At 45.1% G+C, this 26,760-nt stretch overlaps 1 protein-coding gene and 2 long non-coding RNA genes across 16 annotated transcripts in view; 1 reads left to right on the top strand and 2 right to left on the bottom strand.

Moving 5' to 3' along the window:
- Window positions 1-6,991, bottom strand: part of CAMK2G (calcium/calmodulin dependent protein kinase II gamma) — a 121,192-nt gene extending 114,201 nt beyond the window's left edge. For all 14 annotated transcript variants that reach the window (XM_086752268.1, XM_086752259.1, XM_086752267.1 and 11 more), the window contains exons 1-2: window positions 6,786-6,991; window positions 4,842-4,936 (exon numbers count right to left, since the gene is read on the bottom strand). In XM_086752268.1, the coding sequence (XP_086608394.1) occupies window positions 4,842-4,936; window positions 6,786-6,850 (160 nt within the window). In that variant the 5' untranslated portion in view covers window positions 6,851-6,991. The remainder of the gene's footprint in view (window positions 1-4,841; window positions 4,937-6,785) is intronic.
- Window positions 6,992-7,495: 504 nt separating this feature from the next.
- Window positions 7,496-11,044, top strand: LOC147600026 (uncharacterized). Its single transcript, XR_015259089.1, has 2 exons — window positions 7,496-8,059; window positions 8,667-11,044. It is a non-coding gene; the product is annotated as an uncharacterized LOC147600026 (long non-coding RNA).
- A 12,196-nt stretch (window positions 11,045-23,240) lies between these two features.
- Window positions 23,241-26,760, bottom strand: part of LOC147600027 (uncharacterized) — a 118,139-nt gene continuing 114,619 nt past the window's right edge. Inside the window, exon 5 of the long non-coding RNA XR_015259068.1 lies at window positions 23,241-23,662. This is a non-coding gene — a long non-coding RNA (uncharacterized LOC147600027). The remainder of the gene's footprint in view (window positions 23,663-26,760) is intronic.

Genomic DNA, 26,760 nt, shown 5'->3' on the forward strand with positions numbered 1-26,760 from the left:
TTTGCGCCCTCTGCAAGGAAGGACACTCGTCCCCGGCCTGCACGCAGAGGACACCCACAACAGAGCATCTCGACAGGCACTCGCAGTTGTGCATCAGCCACCCGTGACCGGTGTGCTGGGCTCGCCTTGCTTTCACACAGCCCATCTGCCAGGCTGCAGTGCAGGACCACCGTGTGCATCCAGTTCAGGCTGGGGTGCTGTGGCCCACGGGGGACTTCACACCTGGCAGCCACAGGAGCAGTCCCAGAGAGTCCCAACTCAAACACCAGCCAAGAACATTGACAGAGCAGATCAAGACAAAGGCCAGGGACTGATGCTGCTAAACTTCCTCTGCAGCATGCAAGCTCGACGTTTCAGTGTCCAGGGAAACTACTATTGACAACTTCAACAAAATATACCGTAAAGCCCAAACCAGCAACCACTATGGAACTGGAAGCCAGGACAAGAGCGATATATGGAAAAAAAGCCGAGTTGGAAGTGTAAAGAGAGAGCTTTTCTCCTGTCAATGTTTGATATACAGAAGTAATTCCCTGCTCCTCCCACAATCCACATAATCTCTTATCGGAACAACAAAATTACTGGGTAGGCTGCAAATTTTGACCTGGTTGACAAATTTGGAGAAATGCAGAGCAGGGAGAGAATCCACCTCTATTCCAGAGGCAAGAGCAAAGCCACAGTAAGGAGAAAGCAGTAAGGAGAAAGCAGTGAAGCAGTGTAACTTCCAAGACAGCTGCCTTTCATTTTTTCATGAAGAGACCTCACTTGCAAGAGTTGAAAGATACAGATTTTCAGCAGCAGACAAAATCTAACAATATATATAATGCAGAGAGATTTCTTCCCCTCCACCTGAAAAAAACTAGGGCAAAAAATCCTACGCATGGTGGTAGGATCACTATATACTATTTGACATAAACACCACCTTAAAAATTATCAAAGGATAGAGCCCTGCCTACGTCTTTCCAATGCAGGACTATCTCAAAGCATACACTGGAGAGTCAAATCCTGGATATTTCCCTACTGCTTCTCTCTCGATCCTTCTGATGACTGCAAGCAATTTTACTGTATTTGAACTTCACTGCACGACAAGTTCATTTGAACTGTGGAGGGATGCAGGAAGTGAAGCACTACATGCTATGAATTTTCATGTTCAAAAAGTATTCTGGTGACACCCAGAAGACAGTTTCCAAAAAATTACAGTTATTACTTCCCTCTGCCCGTAGCTCTAGTAAAAGCCTGTGCACTCGATCCCATAGGAGTTTCAGATGACTGAAGCATTGTATTTCCCCCATGTGTAATAATCACTGCTCTTAATATGTCAGCCTAACACTGACTAAGACGAAGTCTGTTTCCCCTCCCCTTCCAAAGGCATTTGGCCCCTATTTAACACTAAAGTTCTTGGCATACTCTTCACTGGGCAGTCTTCAGCATCAACACAACATGAATAATAGCAAATACTTCATTAAAGCAGAAATATGAATTTTGATCTAGACCAGCTCTTACTGACATGATTTATTAAAAAGGAGAGAGAATAGGCATCCAAAAGTCATAGACAATAAACAGAGGCTCTCGACATCTGACTTCATATGTTTCAAAGGGTGAAGCGTACTAGACTGAAGTTGTTAGGACCGCCCTTCACAAAGACCAGCACCACATTCACCCTCGTTGCTTTCAGAGAGAAGCCCTATAACAGCACTACACCTCTTCAACTCTACTGCTTTAAGAAAAGTTTGATAAACACGTCAAATAATACAGAAAGCTCTAAATGCCTACAATGCACCATGAAGTGTTCCTCTTCCTCTTTTTCAGCTATGCACAGCAAGCTATTCAGCACTTCCCGGTCAGCTATCTAGTATTTCTTCATCAAGAGTCTTGAAAAATAAAGGTAATAAGAAGCACTGTGGAAGGAGAGCAAGGCTTTGTTACCATTTCCCTGGACATAATCAAGGGAAGCACTACAACAGGCAAAACTTCTGTGAAGCAGCAAGGGGCTACACATACTTCTCAGCAGCAGCAAGACACTGCTCTGAAGCAGCAGTTACTACACCAGGTATCTATACAAGCTCAACTTCTGCTATAGAAGGTACCAAATGTTACATGTAGCTATGCTAAATTGGAGAGGGGCAGGGTGTCGCCACATGAGGGAATACTCTGGCGCTGTGAACAAGCCTAGAAGAAAACCAACAACACGGGCAGCAGGTCGGGAGGGTGGGTTAACCTGTGCAACAGGCAGGCAGGCAGCTGGGTGCGCAGGAGAGCCCTGGTGCATATGTGTCACAGGGCAGAGACACGGCCTCCCCAGGGAGAAGTGCCAGCTCGGGGAAAGGAAGCATCAGGCAACATACATCCAGGATACTGCAGAATTAACGCCTTAATTCTCCTCCTGTGGGAGACAGCTTTCTAAAATGCCTTTCCCTGAGACTTTCATTTCCAGGTTGCCAAATTGAATCTCCCTAATCACCCATTTACAGCTGCAATGTCTAAAAAGCACGCATTTTTCCTTCAGTGCTTTAAAGACCTATTCCAAGGTGAATTCACTAAGTTCCTATCAAAATATTTGGTCCCTTTTTGTACTAACCACTTGAGCTATCAGCAAACACAGCTGGAATAACTGAGGAACCTATAAATTCCGCTGAAGTCACCATCCACTTTTCATTGTAAAAGCAGGTTCTTCAGCCCTCATAAGACTTCAACGAAACCTGATCAGTCCCTTGTTTCTGATATTCTTCTGTACTAGTAGAAATACCCATTTCCTTTCTTGGCTCTCCCCACACTTGCTTTCTACCTAACCAATACCTCCGTAAGTAAATCATTGCCAGCTGCCTCGAATTATGTAGCTGAGGATGAGGCTAGTATCCTCAATGTGTTTTATTTATAGGAAGGTATGAAATCTAGAAAGTAAGTAATAGATCAAAACGTGACCTGTATTCACCCATTCTTGCTGGGTCATAAAACTGTCATCACCTTAATATGAAAAACAATTAGAATCTATATATTGCTCCCTCTATAACTCATTAGGTGCCCAAACAGTTAAAAACTGACTCAATCAGTTCTTCTGCTGCTTTTGTACTTCCGATAATATGTTTCTGAATCTTGATTCAACTCTATTCGTCCTGCAGTTTTCCCCACTTTTCTTATCTCCAGAGTTAACTTGAATACCACCTCCTTTGTAAGAAAATAGTTTCTCATTTGTGATCAGTTTACCAAGCTACCCTCTCCTCTCTAAGCTGGCTTGTGTCCACAAGCATCTGAGAAGCCGGCTCTCCTGAGCTTTAGTCTTTGCTACAGGATGGACAGGGAACTCTGCAGAGTAAACTCGACATTAGCGGCCGTCAGCAAAGCCAAGCCACCCTTTAAACGCCTCCCATATTAAGCTGAACTAATTTAGAACTCAAGAGATTGGATTCCCACCTACATCAGTGGGCACTGTCACCTGACCATGGAGCGGACACTAATTCTCACAGGATCTACAGCCACCTAAACAATCTAGGGCTCCACTGGCTGGTCCCCAACACGACCTCACTCAGGCTAGATACTGAAACAACACATTACCACATACGCTTACTTCCACAGGTCAAAAAAAAACAAGAACCAAACCAAACCAAACAAACAAAAAAAACCCCAACAATCTTCATGGCACAGCATTCTGACACTACTTCTCCATGCAAACTACCATACATGGAAATTTTGGAATTTTTTTTGCTATTTATCAAGCTGTCTTCTCTTAACATCACATTTCATATTCCATCAAAAAGGAAAATACATATTCTATTTTTCTCTTTTATAGGGATTAGGCAAAACATTCTTCACTTCTAAATCATTTATCAAGATAATTTGCCTCCTCCTCCTGCTTTTTTTTTCATTTCTAAGACAACCCTCCACTAAGCCATCAACTAGCAAGACAGTCAAGGGCCTAATACATTAATTTTGTCAAATCTGAAAGGCCTCTAAGGACTTCGATCTTGTCTTGTTCACCTGTTCTAGAAACAGTTGCCTCTGGCATCTCAACTTGTTGCACTCTGCTTTCAGCATCTTTTACTGCAGTTCAGTTTCTCTCATTCTCCCCCTCATCCACCCCACCCGCAACGCAACTGTAATCCCTGTAAGGGATTCCCTACACACTACAAGGTACGTATTCCCTGCATACTACAAGGTACACTACCCTTTGTGCATACATATGTCCCTGGAAAACAGAACACCAGCAGCTTGGGGGAAGAGATAAGATTCGTTCTCTTTTCTTAAGACTACAGTTTGGTTTCAGGTTTTTGGAGTCTCCAGGATTAACAAAAGCAAAAAAAATACTAGTTCTAATTTGTTGAGACATCAAATTCGGAAGATCTCTCCATCCAACCTGCTTCTGCCTTTGAAGGCAAACTTGTTAGTTTCCAAACACACCACACTTAACTACAGCATGAAAGGAGCAAGGCACATAGCACCTATCCTTCAAAAAAATAATCACATCTGTTCTGGTAAGAGACATCTCTTAGGTAGAAAAGACATTCAGCAAAATCAGCCTGCAACACTTATCTTTATTATGAGTGATCAGTACACACAAATGCAGATAAACCTTCTACAAACAATCTCTAGTTCAACTGGCAGAAGAAAGATCTCAAAAAGAAAAAAAGACAACATCACTTCAGAGAGTACCCATTTCCAGATACAGGAATTTTTCTGTCATCCTACGCTACCTCCTTTCACTCTCCTCTTTGCCACACAACTCAATTATTTTGTAATGCTGAAATGACTGAGACAAGCAACTTCAGATCCCTTAAACACATTACAGCTTCAACTCCAGTGAAGTATTCTCTGTTAATAAAAGGAAGAAGGTAGATTGAGACACTAACCTCTGGCTGACAGTTTTTTGGTGTTGATGATTTTTGCAGCATATTCTTGTGATGAACTTTTCTTTACACACCTGCGGACCACAGAGAAGGCTCCCCTAGAAGAAAAATAAAGAGGGTAGAAGCTATGAAACTGAAAATGAGAATGTAATAGCAGCAATTTCTATCCCTAGAGGGGACCAGATTAAGGACAGGGCAGAAAACATACAGAAGAGAGAATCTGATGAACAGCGCATGCTGTCTGATCAGCAAATAAAACCTGGTCTGTATGGTACTCAAGCCTCCTGAAGACCCCTCAGGCCCCCTCACAGACAGCACAGTACACACATGAAGAACAGCACACCAAGAGACCATACGGGCACAGAAACAGGACATGAAGGGACTGACGAACGGGAGACAAGCAGCCCAGAACAACGCTGCAAACAGTAGCCAGTAAGTCCATCTCCCACAGACGCTATCCCCAGCAGTTACACCAGAGAACCAGGACTTATTTCTCCCATGCTCAAGTGTCAGCTTGGTCACGGAATCACTGCAACACTTTGCAGAAGTTATTAGCTCTCTTATCTCTCTCTACCCACCTGCAAACCGGGGAAAAGTATGTACCTGTTAATGAAGTGAGTAGAAAGCTACAAGACTTTGTACATTTCCCAAGCTGGAACTATTGATACCATTACAACTATTCGAAAGAGGCACTTGGAGAAGAGGTCTGAGAGAGAGGGAAGAAGGATTTCTGTGAGAAAAAAAAAAAAAAAAAAGATAATACAACAGAGACCAAGGTGAAAAGAGAGGGACTCAAAATCTACAGGACTACACAGATGAACGCTTGAAAGCAGTCCCTTGTTTAAAAAAAAAAAAATCCAATAAAACAAGGTGGGAAAAGAATAACAACTGGCTTTACAGGGAAGACTTGGCGAAAAAGGACAAATAAGAGAAAATCAGTAGAAAAGTACAAGTCCTTCAAACCAGGAACACAAACCCATGTCTATAGACAAATGTACATATTTAAAGTGTAAGAAAAGGGGAAGAGAAGCTGCACAAGGGCCCCACAAGACAGTTAGCCCTACAGAGAGCCTAAAATAGCTTGAATCCTCCCGACACTGCAGAGTCCTGCCTTTTTCTCCCCTTCCTCAACCTCTATGTACAAACCAATAGGCAGCAAGGTGAGCACCAGCACTGGGGCCCGGGCTCGGTGACACACAGCTGCAGCAGCCTGGGGAGGGACGGGGACACTGGGCTGGAGAGCAGAGATGCAGCAGAGCCCAGCAGTTGGTGCAGGAAGGGAGGGAGGGGGAAAGGAGGGCAGCAGCACCGAGGAAAGCACTGTCCCCATAATCCTGCCTTGGCTGTTGCTCGGCTGCTTTCCTGTCCCACAGGGTCCCCCTGCAAAGCCCTGTCCTAGGGTGCAGCAGCAGGTCTGCCAATGCAGAGACAAGTGCGGAGAGACAGGGAGGGAAGAAGGGAGGGCGAGACAAGCGTGGTGCAGCAGCATCTGGCCCCTTCACAGGGACAAGGAAAAGAAGGGGCCAGATGACCGGGGCACCGCGGAGCGGCTGTAACGGTGCCGTGTGTCCCAGCGCAGAAACACTTGGAGGGAACGGCAACGCGCGGCGGCCAGGACAGCGCGGCAGCCGGGTCCCGCGGAGGGCAAGGGGGGAAGAGAGGAAGTCCCGGGGTGCAACAGGAGCGCGCAGCCCTAGGCAGGCGGCGGGGACACCCCATCCAGCGGCGGGGCGGCCCAGGGGCGCAGAAACACCTTTCCCTCCGGCGGCGATGCCGCTGGGGCGGACGGGGAGAAGGGGTGGGGGGGGGTTGGAGAGTGGGATTACAGCGCGGCGGATAATCCTCCTCTGGCTCCCGGGAGAGCCGGGGAGCCGGCACAGGGCTCCCGGCAGCGGCGGCAGGTCCCAGGGCCGGGGCGGGCGGCGGGGCGCGCAGCGGGCTCCGTACTTGCCAAGCTCCTCGTAGAGCTGGTACTCGTCGGTGAAGCGGGTGCACGTTGCCGTGGTGGCCATGTTCGGGCTGCGGGAGGCTCAGCGCCGCTGGGGCATGGGGCAGGGCGGTCGGGACGGGCCGGGCGGGCGCGCTGCTCGGCGGCCTCCCTCCTGGCTCGGCGGGGCGGCGTGGGCTCCCCCCGCGCCCGGCTCGGCGCTCACCGCTCCGCCGTGCACAGTCACCGCTCGCCGGGGAGGGGAAGGAGGCTGAGCCTGGCCAGCACCGCGAGAACTGGCTCGGAGACACCCCGCGCCGGCCCCCTCCCTCCGCCCCTCCGCCGGCCCCGGCCCGCCGCGGGGTGTGGCCGCCGGGGGCGCTCCCGGGGCGCCCGCAGCGCCGCCACCGCCCGCGCGGGGTTGGGGGGGGGGGAGGGCCGCAGCCGGGGCGCGGCCGCCTCCCCCCGCCCGCGGCCGCCGGAGCGGGCACTGCAGTCAGCGCCCCCGCCCCCACGCAGGAGGGCGGGCAGACTGCGGCGGGCTCGCCCCCCCCCCGCCCCACTCCGTTCCGTTCCGCAGGCGGGTGGGAGGCGGGAGGGCCGGGAGGAGACCCCAGGCCGGGCGCACCGGCGGGCATTTCTCTTACGTTCCCGCCCGCGGTGGGGGCGCCGGGCCGGGGCCGCAGCGCCCGGGGCGGGCAGAGCCACAGCGGGATAAACTTCCTGCGTGCAGCGCGAAGGGAGGAAAGGGGGGGGGCCGCCGCCCTCCCCCGGGCGCACGTCAGCGGGGCCAGCGCCGGGCCACCCGGCCCCTGCGTGCCCCGGCCCGCGGGCTACCGCGCTCTCCCGTGCTCCGGCCGAGGAAGAGGAGGAGGAGGCGGCGGCAGCCCCGGCCGCTACCACCCGCCCTGGCCGCAGTCTGAGGGCAGCGTCCAGCGCAGGGGACCCGGCGCCCTGCGAGAGGAGGAAGGGGAGCCCCCAAATCCTCCTCCCAAGCCACCCCCTAGTCGGGCCCGGCGCGCTCCTGAGCGGGCAGCGCTGTCAGGCGGTGCCTGACCTTGGGGGGTGCCTGTGGAAATGAACCATCTGGTGCAGCCGGAACGCGCGAAATGTCTTGAAACTGCTGAAGAGCGAGGCCCGGCACTGGCACACGCGTATGGCTTGTGGTGATGGGACTCGGGCGCAGAAGGCAAACAGAAATCATCGGTCTCCAACTGCAAAAGAAAACAAACCAGCCTCTGCTCTGCCGCTAACAGCATACCATCCGAGAGCGCTGTCTGCAGCACCTTTATAAGCAAGTTTATTTTCACCTCTTACTTAAGTGAGTCTGTCTCTGTCTGAACAATTGCCAAATCTGCTTAATATGCAGATTTATATAGGGCAGTCACTGATCCAGCCAGAGAGGGAAGGACTGCTCGGGCCTTTCCTGCGTGACCCGGAGCGCGAGCTGTGCTAAGAACGTACAGAGAGACAGATGAGCGTGCTATAAGCCAGGAGTGGTATTAAACCCATCTGAAAATGAAAAGTACTGCATAAGTACCATGCATTACAGCTCTGTGACTGGACTAGGAAATCGTCATGTTATTCAATCACATGAAAAGCAGTGACAGCAGCCGCCAGCATATTCCCCCCACTCCCCATCTCCAGGTTAAATGCAGCCAGCCCAGTGCTGCAAAGTCTACACCTAAGTCATGCAGTGGGCAAAAATTCACCCAGCCTATGCAGAAAATAGGTAGCAAAAGTAGGACAATGTAACAGTAGCGTTACAACAAAGCAATACTTCTAGAAGGTGATTATGAAACGGCAGGATTCTGCATCTTACACCATGCCAGCCTTTAAACCTGGAAACCTGCTGACCCAGCAGAATAATTCGGAGGACTAACAACTGATCTGTCCAACAGGTGCCAATCAGTGAACCTGCCTCCTGCAGAGCTCTCACTGTTCTGAGAGCCTCCTTCAGTGGCCCCCCACTTTCTCTAATGGCTAGAAGAGCTGCAGATGAAGAGGAAAGCAGTCTGACCCATGGTCCTTACCAGGGGAATCAGCTGATAACACAAAACTCCGGTGGAAGATTTTAGATGCAGTGGTGGGCAATGTTGCTGATACACAACCTGCAGTGCACTTCCACTGTCCAAAATTAAATTACATGTTCGTGCAGGAAAGGTGAGCTATTCAGTTCATGCTGTGGTTGCACTAGGCGATGCAGTCAGGATACATATAACCCAGTCCGCTATGTTAAAATGTATGGAGCAACTGGAACAGGACTCTGTTCTGCTCTTTGCTCCTCAACACCAAAACTAAGGGTGGATGTTTAAGACCAGGTTTTAGCACACTGTACTGAATGAACAGCCAGTGGGAGAGAATCTGAACTTTAGTGCGTTTGTCCTGTGTTCCTATGAACCAAGGAAAGATGATAAAGATGGAAAGGGGTACAAGCCACAACAAAGAAATACAGCAACAGAAGAGGTCTACCTAAGGCTATGTATTAAACTGAGTGAGATTCTGCAGTTGAAAACTGGAGTCAGGGACTGTTCTGTGACTTATATAGAGCACCTTATGGTATTTAAGAAGCCCTGATTGCAGTGGCCTCATAAAAATACACAGGGAACATAAAAAGATGGAGACAGAAGAGGAAGTTTCCCATCTTCAAGTGTTACAAGGAAAAGTGAAGTCTGGAAATCAGAAAGGGAACAGAGAAGCAAGCGTGGAAAGAAAAGCTAACCATGTGTTATGCATAGCAAGTGCTACAGAAACAGATTGCTAACTGAGAAACTTGTGTTAAGCGAGAAGTGGGATACAAATTGAGTGACAGACTTGATTAAACCAAGTACTGAGTGGGAGACTAAATTATGGGAGTAGATTTTTCAAAAGGAATGTAGACAAAATGAAGCAGGAGGAGGGGTGGCAATATGGATAAGAGAGTACTGTGTCAACAGAAAGAAATATTGATGTTCTGGCTGACATAGCAGTCTACTTACACCAAGAGTAAAACTGCAAACAGAGGTGAATCTTGAATGGTGCCTGGGCAGAATAATGTTGTAGAGATCAGAAAATATCTGAACAGTAAGAAATGGTTTTGAGAAAGCCTATGCACTAGTAATGGGAGATTCAGCTAATGAACAGTAAGTGAGATTCTGACCCCAGTTATGCAGGAATGAAATCTGGAAGTAATGCCTTGCTTTTTCAGTATTAGCCAGCTGCAGATTTCACATTAGCAGAGGAGCTGTTTTGGTCTCTATCTTTTGAAGTAGCACAGGTTGGCTTATACAGTACACTGAACTGTCAGGGATTAATCTGATTTTAATAACTGCAGCTGAGTAAGAGGCACTCAAGAAAGTAAGGGAAATGCAAAGGATTTAATGCAAAGCTCATGGGAATAAATGGACATTTCCTCTGATGTTAATGGACTTTGGATCAGGCCCCATCTGTCCATGGAGCCTAAGGTCAGCTTTGGCATGTTGAAGAATATTTGTGGGAAGATAACAACACAAAAGCATTGGTCTGTAGGGAAGCAGAGTGAAGGACTACAAAATGAGTTCACAGAAAGTAACTGGAATTCAACCCACTGTAGAAAATGGGAAGGATGCTGGAGAAGCTGCATGATAACATCTTTCCAGGAAGGTTGAACAACCCAAAGGGCAGCATGTACCAGTGTGCCAAGCAGAGCAGTGCTGCATAGTGCCAGATAGGAAGAGAGGTCGTTAGCAAAAATAAAGGACCCAAAAAGGGTAAGAATGGGTGGAGTTAGAAATCAGTTTGGGAGGGTGAAGGCAAGGAGCAAAAAAGAATTAAGCAACAAACACAATGAGTAGGCATATTTTTTTTAAACAGACATTCTCTAGTGTTCTGACATTAACTTGGAGTCCCACAAAGAATCAGATAATTTTTCTTCTCTCTGCCTCTGCTGTCCAGTCTGTCTATTTAGAGTGAGTAACTCCAGGTAGGTCTTATCACTCATAAGGCATTTACAGGACATGAAATTCAACCTGCCCTGCTCTTAGGTGGGGCTTTCTGGCACTATTTCAGTATAGTAACAAATGAAAATACAAAACAAAATACCCAAACCCTTAGAATTGTGTGAAATATTGTATCATCTTAAAATGAAGAATTTTTTGGCAGGTGTAAGTGAGGAAAGTGTTAAAATTCTGTACAATTATTTTGCTTCAGACTCTGCAAATTAAAATGCAGTTACCTAAATTGAGCATCATTTTATCATGACTGTCCACAGACTTACTGTCATCTACCCAGAAAAAAAAGCAACCTTATTTTCATAGATGACTATTGATGTTGGCTATACAAGATCTCACTCAGAAAAAAAAATAATGTAAGCAATTGTTGAGTATCTACCAGAAAAATCAAGTTCCTTTAATGTGCCTGGTTGTTCTATTCCTTCTCTCAAACTAAGGTTCATTTCTTACATCTGAAAAATCATTATTCAAGTGAGTCTAAGTGGATTTGTAGGTGTAGCTGATAAAAAGTAGCGTGCATAGAAGGAAGGTTGGAAAGACAGGAACTTTTTAGTGAGTGAATATAAAATTTATATTTGAAATAAATGTTAGAGTTCTGCAGAGAAGCAAACATTAAATTACCCTATTAGTACAGACTATTCAGCCATCCGTCTAGTTTAGTGTCTTGTCTTCAGTAGTGACCTATTCCAGATGATAAATGGGAGGGAGAGGGAACAGGAGGTGATGAAAGGAAGACAAAGAAGAAGGGAAAGGACTCAAAACAGGCCAATAAAGAGATCTATATAACTATAGCCCACGTGCATACTGTGCACTACTCGATTAAAGAGTGGCTTTCCTCCTGACCCCCAGTTGATGATGAAAATATGCCCTGAAGCACAAGGATTGGTAGCCCTTGTAATTTTGATCCTAGCTTGTGTCAGTGCATATGCTATTCTGTTTCATGTCAATGCCTAATCCTTTTTGATACTTACTAAGCTATTTAAGTCAATAATATCCCATGGCACTGAGTGTCGCATGTTAATTATATGGCTCGTAAAACATATAACGTGATATTGCAAATTTGTTCTATTTTAATGTCATTGAGTGCTCTCTCCTGTCCTGAGACAGGGTCAGTAGGTATGCCCAAATGGCCAGCCCTCTTCTATACACCTCTGCTCTTCAGTGCTGTGGGTCACTGCCCCCAGTGGAGTTCAGACAAAGGAGGGACCAGCTGTGGTCTGGCAGGGTCTCAGTGCCTGGTGCCCCTGGGCAGGCCCTGGGTACCTGCTGGTGGCCTGCCTGGTTCCCCAGCTCCCCCAGTGACTCACGGGACACATGCCTTTCACTGGGACTTTTGTAAGCCATCTAGACATGAGGTATTTTCCTCTCAGCTTGAAGTGCTGAAGACTTTGGATTTCAGAAGCCCAGGTTAGATCTCCAGCTAGGAAGGGGCAGCATTCAGTACACGTTCAGTTCATTTAGCTGCCATCACCTCACTCCACACAGTCTTTTCTCTGGATCAATACCAGGTTTACTGACCAATTTCACAGTCTGTTCAGGATTCCTGCACAAAGACACATGATATAGGCAAAGCCTGGTGGAAGAGTCTTGAAGAGCTGAGTACTTCTCCCACAGACCCATACAGTAGCTGCTGCAGCAGCCTCATTTTATGTTTCTCATCTCATGAAAATCCAAGTCCATCCAATACTAGCCTGAGCTCTAGGTTAGAAACTGAGTGAGCTCCAGAAGAGTAGTCTTTCCAGCCTCCTCTCTTTGCTATAGACATACCGCTAAACAATTTCTGAATGCTGAGCTGCAATGTCTGCTGGCTGCTCTCTTAACTGGTGAGTTCCATAAAATATACTTTTATCATGTCTCAACTACCCTTTGAAATGTATCAATAGGACTCTCTAGAAAACACTAGTGAGAATTATGGAAATCAGACAAATGTTCTCAGCTGTAAGAACGATTTTCTCTAGTTCTGTATCTACAGCGATATTAATAATACTGCATTCAAAGAATTCCAAGTTTTCACTCCTATCTTGAAACTGGCCAATGCCAATCGTTAATCAGGTGAAGAGCAGGGTTTCCCTCCATTTATATTGCAACAAGGTCATGTTCTGTGAATCCCTCTAATAATTATCCAGTAACAATAACTGGTATGTTAAAATCACACTCAGATTAGCTTAGCCTCAGAATGTTTCATGTCGATTGCCACTGTCGGTGGGTGGATGTCAGAGAAGCAGATTTTCCTGCTTCACCACAGCAAGTGAATATATCTGCATGTCCACTGCTGAGTGCAGCTTAATACTGTCCCTAGACGGCTCCGCTGTCACTGAAGGGTTACTGTGTGGGTATACGATAGTGGGGAAACATCTTGAACATTCATTTGAATATGGCCATCACAGTGGAATGTCCAGGGGCTACTTTAAGATTCACACTCTTTGTTTAAACAAAATTCCATGACTCAATGACTGCTACGTAAAGGATGAACACAGATTTCTCCCTATATCCCAAATATCTCCACCAACTTAAAATATGGTATGGTATCATATATTACTGATTATTGAATGAATACTGAAAACTAATGCCACATCCTGGGGTGAGGTCTCCCTTGTTTTTTAAATAAGGTCTCTGTCCAGAGGAAGGCTAATACTGAAAAAAAAGACGACAGATGGACAGTCCTGATGAGCTGAATGCGGCCTTTCACAGTGTTGTGAAGAATATGCACAAGCAACTCCCTCATTGCTGTGGGTCATCCATAACCAAAAGGAACGAGAAATGAGCAGTTTGGTTTCTGTGGATCAGTCATTGCCATCTATTGCTACTGCTAAAAAAAAAGACTTCCATTTAGTGCCAGCTACAACAAATTTTGTTTCTTTGTTTTTTTAAAATGGATCACAGATCACTGGGAAAACCTCCAATTTAACTCTCACCACCAAAGTCGTCATAATATTTGGCCATTACTAGCTCTGTTTTAATTCAGCTCAAATTAGAGACAAATTTCATGTATCTCACACTGTCCAATTCCTTCCTCTTGTCATCTCAGCTGAATTTATGGCACAGTCCTTGGGGAGATACTGAACTTTTTTCAGTTCTCAGTTAGGTCTTAATTCAAAAGGCTGATGATTATTGTCCTAGAATAAGAGTGCTAGATACCAAACCTACACTGAAGTGTATGCAGAGACTTAAGATTACAAAGAGAGAAAATAATTCCCTTGGGGAATCTGCTGTCATACAGTATCTTGAAAGATCAGTCTCAAACTGCAGTCTCTTCAGAACAAGGCATCTGTCTGGTCTTGTTTGGTAAAGTGTTGTGCACATCTGGTAGCATATGATAGACTGATCAGTTTGAACTGCATCAGCTCTCAAATCATAACACCCTATCAATTAAATATCAAACCAAGACTGGAGTTATTTAATGCTATCACAAAAAGAGACAGTTATTTTAAAAATACAGGGTTTTACTTTCTTCTAGATTAAATATAACTTAATAGCATTCCATAAAGCTTCATTAGATTATTTTTGTCAATCTTGCAGTTTGAAAGTTTTAGGTTTTGAAAAGAAGCACCCTGTGCTCCATACCCAAGTGGGAGTGCAGCATTATAATATGCAAAATGACAGAATCATCCAGCACTAAGATTCTCAATCCTTTTTCTCCCAAGAGATTACTCTGAATCTGGGAGACATCACAAGCGACATTTCATCATCACAGCCTCCTGGACTGTTAGAAACCATGAAGCGGTATACCTCCACATCACAAACTCACTGCCAAAATTGGCATGAACTGGCCCCTCCTGGCAGTCTCAAGAAGTCAACATTTACAGAGCCTGCACTTTCCTGTCATCACCAGGCAGAATTTCTTTCAATTTAGGACTAAGGCTGGAAGAGTGTATTGTCACTAACAATGTCCACAGTACAAGTACAAAGGAGTAGATGTAGAAGTAATCAGTCTCCGAAGTATTTCACCATCACTTTCACCAGCAATAAACTCTCAAATAACACCTGTTAGCAGAAAATAGTGGGTTTTATTTTTTTCATTTCTGAATCGTCTTGGTCCAGCGCTTCATCTCCTCAGTTTAAACAGTAACTGTTTAAACATGACCTTGACATTTTTAAGGGAGGCTGTAAAACCTCTCCGCTGTAAACCAGCCAGATTAACATTTATGCATAGTTAAAAAAAATAAACACTTTAACCAAAATTGCCTGAATGTTTATGTGAGGGGAGAGATGGCTCACAGGACTCTTCAAAGAACATTGGCAGCAATTTCCTACCCTGAGTAAAATAAATCAATTAACACACACATCCTGTTCAACATCAAAAGAAAATCTGGCTCCAAAGAACAATCCAAAGGAGAAAGCCTGTGAGTGTTTACAAACACAGTCTGAGCCAGCAAGTGCAGCAAGAGGGTATTTGGGAACCGCAGCGAAACCTCTACCCAGTAGCTGAACTCTCCAGTTTCTCCAGGGTTCAGTTCTCCCTGTGTGTGATGAAGAGAGAACACACAGAAAGATGGGCCTGATTTCCCAGCCACAGCAACAGTAAAACAGTGATTTACACTCCCCATTAACAGCCACAAAACCTGTGGGAATAAGTGAAGTAAATAATGTTTTACAATGAGAGAAATGAGGCGGAGAGTGGGACGGTGACTCTCTCACGACCTCACAGGAGTGCAGCCGCCATAGAAAGGCAGAATTCAGGTCGCTCCTCCAACATGAAGAGATACAGACGCTTTCCCATTGATCTTGATTTTGGGTGAAGGAAGTGCAGTGGTGCCACTCTAAATTCAATGTGCAGCTCTCCCCAGATTTCTCCCTAAAACTGTGCCTTCAGCACAGAGTGCCATTCACAATTTAAAACTGACTAAACCTTTTTTATGCTCCTGCAACACTTTTAGGCGGAGTAGCTGTGAATGTTACTGCTTTCTGTGCCTCTTTCTGAGTGTACTTTGTTCCTTCTATCTTGTTAATAAAAATAAAATGCAAAAGAAAAAAAGATGGTTCTTGACAGGTTAAAAAAATTCCATGCAAGATCTGTCAGTTTGGGTTGGGATCCCCATTAAGAATCCACCACTGTGAGTCTGCAGTGACACAGACTTCCTGCCTTTGAAGGGCAGGAGGCAAATACACCTGACTGTGTGGAAACACAAATATTTGCACATTCAGAAGCCCTCAAAATATCTAAAGAAATTTCTGTACTGCAGAGGAAGGTGTTATTTCCATGTTTAATATCTTTATGCTACATTCAAAAAGTACTAGCAAAAATACATCACAGCAGCAGAGTAAGATGCTAGCTCGTGGCTGTTTGTTTCTTGAATACTCGCACATCACAGAAGTGCGTGCGAATGCACGAAGCAGAACTGTGTTTCTAGTCACGAAGATGTGGACAAGGTGACTCATGCTGAGGTGTGCATGTGTACATGCAACTGGCTGGCGTGTAGCCTATGTGTATGTATGTACTACAGTTCCATAAATGGGAACAAAAGCAGAGAGATACCATTAACTGTGCAAGGATAGATGAAAGGCATTTTTACATATATATTCCAAGACAAAAAAAAAGTCAGAATGTGTAAAGGCCAAGGATCCAGAGACACCTAACTTAAAGTCAGCTCCCTACAGCAAAGAAAGATAGACTAGTGGGTGGGTCAAAGAAAGAGTGATGAAGCGTTTTATATTTACACGAGAAAATAAATGCTATCATTACAATTATGGGCAAAACTTCATTTAGCTTTTGGCTCTGAGTCTGTTTGGAAGAGGACGTGCACTCTGTGATCCCACAGCAGCTGTAGCACTGGGCTGTCATTCTCAAGGGAAGACCAAGCTCCTTGTGGAAATCACACCTGCTGGCTGTAAATAAAATCCACAGAACTAACATCTGTCTCCGCTTTGGCATCTATCTCTGTAGAGATAGTCAGGCATAGAGGTAGGTGGAAGTACAGTCCAGACTGTCCCTGACTCCCCTCAATGGCCCTCAAGCCAGGGCTGGGACAGTGTCGGGCCAGGAGCTGGGGTAATTCATTTGACAAATGGATGATGCCAGCTGAGGACTTGAAAATCCTATTCCTAGCTCACACTTTCCTCTTCAGCAGGGGGAACAGAGGACCCAGAAACTTATTTGTATTGCATGTCACTAGAAATATCATTACAGTGTGAAACTCAGAAGTTTTACCAGCACACACAAAACTTTTGGAGCTTCTATATTATTCCATTTCTCTTGCTACAACAGGTTGTTTTGAGGTTAGCTTCATATCATGTCCATATTTTTTTGTCAACAACTTAGATGCTCTCCAAATCTAAATATTACTTATTTATTTCAATCTATATCTTCATCTTTTGTCTAGAGGGTATGATCTTCTTGTTCTTTTGGGATGGTATGCACTGCTTGGTAACTGAAACGGTTTCTTTAGCATTTTGTAAAGCACATTTACCAAGACTGAGATCACGAAGGTGACTGCCTAGATCAACAGTTTTTGGGGTACGTGGAACTGTCCAATACCAGTGACAACAGACCTGCTTTACTATGGGTAACATTTATTCTTTTCTGTATATGAAACATTATGATGGGCAGTTTTGAGCTATGATTCCCGCTACGGTTCTTGGGTGCATGCTTTGTGCATTCAACTTATATGTATTTTTTTGTCTTTGTCCACCTACTAACAGCCCAAACCTTATGGAAATGTATCTGATTGCCAGAGATCTGGCCTCTTGTGTTTGCAACACATGTCTCCTAGTTAAAACTTTGTTAGTTACAAAGTGTATAGCCAGTACAATAGCAAGTGTCACAGTAAGTGAAAAGGATACTTACACTCAAAGGCTTCTGGTTGCCTGAAGTCTACCACCCCACCATTTTAGCATAATGTTTTACCCAAAGACACAACATATAGTTCCTGTAGCCTTAGACTAGTACAAATGCAAGTCCCAGCAACAACAGCATTCAGGATTCAAGTTTCCAGCACTTCTCCAACTTCTCCAAATGCCAGCACAGGCTGACAGTCAACATGCACATGCTGGGCTTGTGTGCAAACCTATTGGGATTGGAAATGGTTTTGCTTCTGGAACTGCTTTAGGAACAGGGCCAGAGGACAAGCGACATTCAGGACTTGCCTGTGGCTTTCAGTACCAACTTGGAAGCACATGTGCTCTTTGGGAATGATGCTTGTGGGGACCCATCCCCGTGTGAGACAATCCAGCAGAAGTGAGAGGGAAGAGAAGCACTGCTGAGTACTTAGTTTGTCAAGGCCAGCCTGTAATTTATATGAGAAGTTTTGTAACAGTAAAGATTTAAGAAGCAGCAGGGAAAAATATGCAAACTACTTACAGTTCTAACAAATGTGGGATATGTGAGTGGAAGGTGAGAAAGATAAAGAGTTTCAGTGACTACAGGAACAGTCCTGCTACTACTGACTCAAAAAAAACCAAAGAGGCCACTGTGGGAGAAATAGCAATCCATTGCCAAAGCAATTTAGCGTTTATAAAACAAACATCGGTATGGCAAGATCTCAAGTCCTACAGATAGTAGTGAAAAGGGAATGTCATCAAGAGATCGCAGTACATAAAACCATGAAAGATGGTTCAAACCAAATGGCTTGAAATTTCTTCCTTAACAGTCAAAAAATGTTCATAGAAAGGAGGAGAGCCTTAGCTGAACTGTGTGCTGCACCGTAAGAGTTTTGATCACCAGTCAGCTATTTGAGATATTCAGACGTCCTCAAGAAAGCATTGCCGAGAGACACCAAGTGGCAGCAGCCACTCTCGCCCTGTGGAGCTGCTGCCAAGTCTGACCGCGAACACGCAGTGTATGCTCACTGCCAAGGTAACTTACCTGCAACTCTGGCTAAGGCTGAGTAACTAAACACATAAATCCCTCCTAGGCATAAAGACCCCAGCTGCCAAGATCTCTAGGCCGCCCAAGGATTCAAGCCACATCCATAACAATAATTTTAGACTATTTAATCCTGTGGTTTAATTAGCTAAGAAAACACTTCCAGTTTAAGGGATTATGAATTACTCACATTGCAAAACTATATTCCTTTCAATCAGCTTCAGCTGTGTGTCTGTGTGTCCCGCTCTTGACATTACAACTTCTGCTTTGTCCTCTGCACCTCTAAAACCCTCTCTGTGCTCATTTGCCAGTGTTCCTGTGTTAAAGACTAACCTTACAATAGGATCTTGAAGCAGGTGACCCTGCCTTCTCATCATGAATCATTTCCTCTACTGAACAGTTATTGTGCCTTCTTGGAGGTAACCAGCTCTTTGGAGATGGGCTACTTATTTGCACAAGTCAGCAAGTATTTACATAGCAATATACAACAATAAAATGAGATAATAAGAAAATTGCAATAATAACTCATGCCTGGACATCATTACATAGGCAGAACTCCTAATGAAGGCAAAAAACTACTTAGAGAAAGGAATTGGAAGAAATTTATTTCTCCCTTTTCTGTGTCGTTTACCTCAGTGGAGAAATCAGAAACCATTATTTAGATTCATTTTACTAGGTTTAAAGACATTTTTGGCACTTATGAAATTATCTCAATCACTCAGTATTTTTTAACTATTTAAAGGAGAATGACAGATATCTGTGAATATATTTGAGGAAAATACCTGATTTATAGATAGCCAAGTACATATTTCCAAATTTAATTTCTAAGAATCTATTATTAAAAAGTCTTTTTATACTACATACAAAAAGGAGGGGGAAAACACAAGAGAAAATGTGGAAACATACCTCATGATCCTATCATAATTAATTTAAGTAATTTTTTCTGGGAAACTACTGCAGGTTTAACATCAGCCTGGGCTAGCTATGAGGTACTCATTCCTTTTTTGCCTATCTCAGAAAGCTCCTGCTGCAAAACATTTCTAAGCACCAGGATGTACTACAACAAACAAACAACCTATCTCAATTAATTTCTTGTGCTTTTCAGAAAATAATGATGCTATACTGTGTTTGTATATACACTGTAACAGAGGAGAAATCAAAGACCCCAAAGCGTATCTTTCAGCACCCAGGAGAAGCCTACTGTGAATTAAAGTTTTCCAGGCTGAAGGTGCCACTTGCTTCTGTCACACTACAGGCAGGAGAACCTCTAACTGCTGGTTTTAGCAGTTTGCCTAGACAACCTTTGCTCAAAGCCCAGGCCTCCAAGAAGGGTATCTCTATAGGGTCCCTCTAAAATAGCTCTCTACTAGGAGCAGGTAATAAGGGAAAAATCAACATGCCTATGTATTGAGAAAAAAAAAATCAAAACCCGAAAATACCCAAAAGACTCCAAAGATATCTAAAGTAAAAAGAGACAATAGTCTGGGAACGGAAGGTAGTGGTGGGGAAAGCATTTACTTAATTATTCAAGTAATGGCCCCACCGTTAATGAGTACAAGAGGTGTAAAGAGCCAGACTAGATCCGATGGGGAGGTAGTTCCAGCATAAGAAGAATTCTTGAAACAGCAAGCACACAGTTTACACTTGAAAAATAAAGCTGAGCATGGTTACTGCAATTACACAAGCACACACTGCCCCCAGAAGGCAGCATCCCACATTTTTCCACTCTTATTGCTTTTTTCCACTGCTTCTCATTTGCCTGCACTAACATTTATTGCAGACGGATGTCAAGTGATGCTCATGGGGAAAAAATCCCAGCTTCAGGTATGAAGTGATGGACTCTGAGCTGATCATTACTATTCACAAGGATGGACAAATATATGGAACACTGCTGTAACAGAGAAGATTAAGTAAACTGGGACTCTTCAGATTAGAAAGGAAACAAATGAAAGTGATGTGAAACTTGCATATGAAATAAAAAGGGCATTCAGAGGAAGAAAGAAGAGAAAGCAACTGTGATAAATGCCATAAATGTATAGTTTCCATTAAAAAGCTAGTCCTGGTATTTTCCCCTGGAATTCACCAAGCCAGGTAGCTTTAGACTTGCTAGGTATCAGGCTAATAGGTCTTACAACAGGCTGACATTGTCCTCCACAGTTCCTCACATCCCTGCTGCCACCCTGGGCTCCCAAAAAGTACATCGGGGCCAGTCTTACCTACAGAAACACACTCCTCCCTGAGCAGTCCACCCTGACCTCCACCAACTCATAAGCGGCACTCACCGCCATTCCTTCCCCACATCCTGAGCCTTGAGCTATGAAGGAGGCATGGACTGGGCAGAGTTGAGCTGGTACTGCCCAGAGGGGTTAGGTAAGACCTCATGATCCCAAGCAGGGCTCTGAATGCTCCGTCTGGCCGTCAGCTGGGTTGCACAAATTTATCACAACCCTCAGCAGAGGTATGCAGAGAGAACCAAAGGAATACATCCTAAGATATCAAAGTGGCTGCCACCTTCAGAGCAATTTTTTGCACAATCTTCTCACTTGGTTTATATTTATTGATTCCTCTGAAGTCTGAAAGAGCTTTAAAACCTTTTCCAACCTTGCTCTCTGCAGAACACACATGTATTTGCAGTAATGCAATTCCCTTTGCCATTTCCTGATAGGCTTAAAATGGTGAATTGTGGTCCCACAAGACCCTTTGCTGTACACAGGCCTCGGTGCTCTCATAAATCCCCCGTTCAGTAACAGCACAAGCAGCGCTGTGGGGACAGTAACGTGGAGCGATTCCGAGGGATGCCATGCGAGCACAGTCTGAGACGTCCATCAGCAAGCACACGCCTGGAAGAGCGACGGAAACATTCGGATGCCAGTGCGAAACCCACCCGACCCCGGACAGCGGGGCAACACGGGGCCGGGGCGGCGAGGGGGAGCTTGGGGCCGGGCTGTGCCGGGCGGCGGCCGCCAGGGGGCGCCCCGGGCGGGGCCGGCTGGGCTGCAGAGTGGTCGGGTCTGCTGCGCGGGCGCGGCCGGGCCCGCACCGGGCGTTGGTTTTATGGGGAAGGTATCTCAAAATATGAAATTTCACTCAAAAATTGTAAGGGCAGAGCTTGCTCAAACTTGTTCAAAAATTTACACTGACAGAAACATTTAAGATAAGATCACCGGGTTTATGCAGGCTGTACAAATTACATTGGTTTGGGTTTTCTGCTGTCCCAAGAGCAGCTCAAGATTCCTGTAAATCTGAAATCCAAGCTCTGCCCCAATTCAGCCCCAAGCACCGAGGGTAGCGCAGCTGATGAGAATTCAGCATCTACCCACACCACAGGGCTTGGTGTGGCTCCGAGGTGTATGAGGGAACGGCTGGGTGCGGCGCTTGCCAACCTGGAACAAATCACCGTTCTTCACAGTCTAATTCCTGCAATGCCCCGGCAAGTAATCAACACATCCAACCAAAATTGGGAGTCTCCTGCAAGACCTCATCAAGAAGGAGGAATTGATCAAAGAGCAAAGGGATAACAATAATACAACATAAGACATGGCACATTTCTGTGACAACATCCAGTTTAAACAAAACACAGGCTGTGAAAGCTCATAATTCTTGAAAAGTTATTTTCAAATAAAGGATCTGTTTGTGAACTAAGGCGTCTTGCAAGAGTTGTGACCAGTAAGACAATATCAATGCCACCAGACAATTTACATGCATAAATACAGGCCTGGAGCTGTCAGATTCTCAGTTCCTGGCTCCACAGTGGCCTCAGACAAGCCTTACGCTTCTTGCTTCTATCTCTTTATTTGCAAGATGATGACAGCACTTATCTCTTCTGTAAATCACGTACAGGGCTATGACTGACAACTGGTATATAAAGAATGAAGACTTGTTAACAGTCACTGAAGTTATGCCAACTAACAACCCCGCAAATTCTTTCTGTTCATGCTGTGTGTGTATTCCTTTAGCTAATGAATATCAGTGCGTGGGATTAACCAGACAAACCTGTAGCCAGTGAGAAATTAATACTATGCAGGGTGTGCATCCCTCTCAGCAATCTATGATTAATACTTGTTTCTACTAGAGTTTATGCTTTTCATAAACTCCAGAATATGAAGCCCCAGTTTGCTCAGGGGACTTAATTTTTCGAACTTCAATACTCTGGAGGTTGTGGCTCCCCAGGTGGTTTACAAAGGATAAACAAAAAATTGGGACAAAATCACTTTTGCGGTTGAATCTAAATGTGCATCCCCGTTGCAAACAGGAGGAGGGGCTGTTGTTTGCAGTTTAGAGTTCCCAGGGCTGTTTGCCATGGCCAAGGGAAATGTTTACTACAGCTGTAATATGTTATGTGCTGTTGATTTTAATTGCTTTTCAAAATGTGAAGACAACTGTGATATTTGGAAGAGATAGGCAAGCTGCACTAATAAGCTCTGTTCTGCAGCAGATCTAGTTCACACTGTGCCATGCAGGCTTCTCTGTAAAATTTTGCCAGTACTGTGGAGAGTAGGGAAGGAAAGGAAGGATCTCAGACATGCCCTACACAGTCAAAGAAGTGACCCTGATTAACTGTCGTGGAGCTGTATCAACAGAGGCCTATGTCCTTTCTTACAAGATCCTGCAATAAAGCAGCTAGCCATAGCTACAGAGCTATGGAGCCACTGGATTAACACTTACTGTGAGTAAAAGCAACGCTGAACATCAGATTTGGCAAAAGTTATTTGGTCCAACTGAGAACTGTCTTGGGAATTAGTGGCTTAGTACTTGTGTTAGAAATGGGTAGCCAGCAATGGACCTCGGTTGAGGGCTCAGGGGGGTTTCTCAAATCTTTGGGAACACTCCAGTTCCAGGCTAATGTCCATCTGGAGGCTCATCCCAAAAGGTTTCAGAGGCCAGTCCCAGCTGGTGATGTATGAAGGAAATGAATTGTTTCCTTCTGCTGGGCAATTGGTATTCTGGGATTTTGACTCACCTAGAAGTGGGTTGGAGGTGCATTGGAGATGCTGATTACAGCTGTGTGCTCTTGAGTGATGGGAAATGGTGCAATTTTCTTCATCCAGCCCCCTGGAATCCAAATGCGTAGGCTTCTTCCTGGGGCTTCTGTGGAGTCTCAGCCCCAAATGTTGGAGTGCATTTCTCACTAGTAAAAGATGAGCCAAATAAGAATGACGTGTCAGAGGGTTAGGAAGCTTTGCCACAGCAAAGCTGTACTGCACAGACCCCACTGCCAGCTTTTTTTTTTTGCAGCTGTGAGCAAACCTAGCACTAAAATCAGAGAGATACATCAGCAAGGCAACTAGTAGAAACTGTCATATTCAAATAGAGCAATGGAGCAAAGCTACTGCTCTCATCCTGCCACTCCTGGATAACTGGATGCTTTATGAAAAAATGGATGTAAACAGGATTTTCAATCATGTCTCTCCATTTCCATTCCTCCGTAAGAGCTAGGTGTGACTTCTCTGTACAGAAGTTGCTTAGCTCAAACTGCTGCACCAGAGGTTACCTGTCTATTTAGAAGTACAAGTGGGTCACAAATACAGACTGATTTTCAGAAATGCTTGAGTTCTCAGTAATTTCAAAGCAAGCTGTGGATGTTTCGTCTGTGGATGATCAGTCTGCTTTCATGCGCCAAATATTCATTCTTGGAAGACTGACCTTACACATGCTGGCTCACCTCTCGTTTGACCTCTCTGAGACCTGTTTTCCTCCTCTAGATTCTGTAAATAATAATGATATCTCTCCTTGTAATTTGGCTGAATAATACTATGTAAATACTAGATATGATTAATTGCTATCTTTCTCACACATCAGGAATACACAAATCATTATTTTCACCATTTCTAAAGATGTTGGCTTTTGAACTATTTTAATTTGACAAACAGGTTGTATTGAAAAAACCCAAATACTTGCAGTTACATACCTTGGTGAAATTACAGCCATAGCCTTACTGACATGAGCATCATCTGTGAATAAACAGGCACTTCGGATTTCTCTGCATAAACAACTAGACGCAGGCCTGAACAAACAGAGACAAGTCCGTGCTGGCTGCCTTTGCCACCCAGCTCCAGGTACCAGTGCAACACGGAACTGTGCAAATTCTACCTGCCAGGGCCCTGCCTGCACCTCCCCTGCCTGAGGGTTCAGCCGCCTGGGCTCCAGGTCTGGGCTGACAGCGCTGGGCTGTAATCTGCGTTCAGACTGGGAGGCCGGGGCCTGCCCTGCTTTTGCTCAGGAGCGATGCTGAAGCTGAGACCCTCAGTCTCGGTCCTTGCCCACGCAGTGCTGAGGGTAGGCCTGTGCCTGGTCTTATACCTCCCTGCCCTCCTGGCCTGGCCTCAGGCGTGCCGCTTGGGGCTCACAGGGCGTCTGGGCGCTTGGCTGGGGCTGGTGGCCCTCACTGCAGCCCCCTGCTCGCCGTGCTGGCCAACTGCGGCCCCCGGCTCGCCATGCTGGCCGACTGCGGCCCAGGCGGTGCGGGCCCAGCTCTGCCTGCCCCGCAGTGAGTACCCGCTGCCAGCTCGCCTGCCCCTGCTGCTGCCTGGCATCCTAGGCAGCCCTATTCCTTTCTCACAAAGGGATCAGAGATGCAATAAAAAGGTTTCCTGGTTTTTTTTTTAATCTTGGACAAACAAATATATTTGACTGCTTTGGGTGAGAAGAGGCCGCTTTCATACTTCTATGCTTATGATGACCTACCTTGAACTTCATTATGTATTGATCCAAACATTTGTGTTTAGACAGAAAGGTTTCCTAGAAACTCCGCTTTTACAGGGCAGCTACCTAGCTGATCCTCACAAATGAACTCGCTATGTCTGCGAAATACACAGCGAAACTTCCTGTAATCTAACATGGAGACTGCTGAGTGCTTTCCACACACCAACACATCCCCAGCTCCTTGCCGCGCACGGCTAGCTGGCGTGGGGCGGAGGTCTGCAAGGGTGTAGTGTGTACACCCCCTGACTCTCTGAGACATGCTGAAGCAAACCTGCCTTGCCCATTACGCTGTTAGGGCTCAGGGTAGCAAACACAGGACCCTGGCACCTGGGCCATATTGGCCTGCCTCTGCTAAGGCAGCTGGAGCAATGCTAACAAACGCCAACCGGCATTCACCTCGTGTCATCCAGCCCCAGTGAAACACGCTCAGGAGAGAAAGCAAAGTTGTAATTCACTGTTGTAGGCAAGGCATTATACACTATCTAAAGAAGAAAAGACAAGTGGAAAAGCCTCTTCACTGGCTCAATAAGGAGATAGTCATCACTGTACCACATAGAGGTAAGATTCAAAACAAATCTGCTACCAGCTAACCATGTAGACCTAGACAATTAGAAATGTTACTTCACTTAGCTTGTTCTTTTTGAGGGAAGGCTTTGGGTCCTCTATTTGTCTTGTGTTTTTACCTTAATTAGCACAATAGGGCTTTTGATCTCTAACCAGTGTTCCTACAGCTATTCAACAGCTGAGACACCTAAGAGATATCTGAAAATTGCCCGGTGCAACTGGCAGATAAGTTCACTGGTTGTCACAGGGCAGACTTAGGATGGGACAGGTCAGAGATGATAACTTTGAAAGAAAGGTAGAGGCACAATGGTAGGATAGTTTTGCAGTGTTCCTACACCCTATATAATCTGAATTTAAAAAAAAAAAAGCTTTTGAATAGTTGCTTTGTTTTAAAAAACAGACATTAATTACCGTATTAACCTAAAGGGAGATGATGGAATCTAGAATGACATTTTTTTTTCCAAGTAGTTAAACTAAAAAAAAAAAAAACCCTAGTCTTCCTTTTTTGTAAATACAGTAGTCAAGAATCAAAACTTTACAATATTAATGGTGTAACCCAAGGCAAGAAATATGTTATTTCAGGCCCACACATACCTGTAGTACATTGAAATAATCTCAGCCACTGCAAGATGATTGATTGCTGAGATTTTCCATATTATTAGTTTTACTCCAATTTACTGATTTTCTGTATTTATACCTGTATAACACATTTTGGTATTTCTGAGGCTAAACATTTTGTTTTCAGTGTCTTCTCTAAGTAGTCATAGCGGAATTAAGTGACCGATTAAAAACAGATTACACTGCATGGGGTATTTCCGTGATGTCTTTAGCCTGTGCCTAATAGCACTGTTTTTCTTACTACAAAATATTTTTGTTTCCTTGAAGAAGTCCAGTGACAGAGATGAAAACAAAGATTAAATTATCCAAACACAGATGCTCAAAAGCAAACATACAAAAACT

Source organism: Chlamydotis macqueenii, chromosome 7, assembly GCF_036417535.1.
Source record: "Chlamydotis macqueenii isolate bChlMac1 chromosome 7, bChlMac1.mat, whole genome shotgun sequence".
NCBI classification, from domain to species: domain Eukaryota; kingdom Metazoa; phylum Chordata; class Aves; order Otidiformes; family Otididae; genus Chlamydotis; species Chlamydotis macqueenii.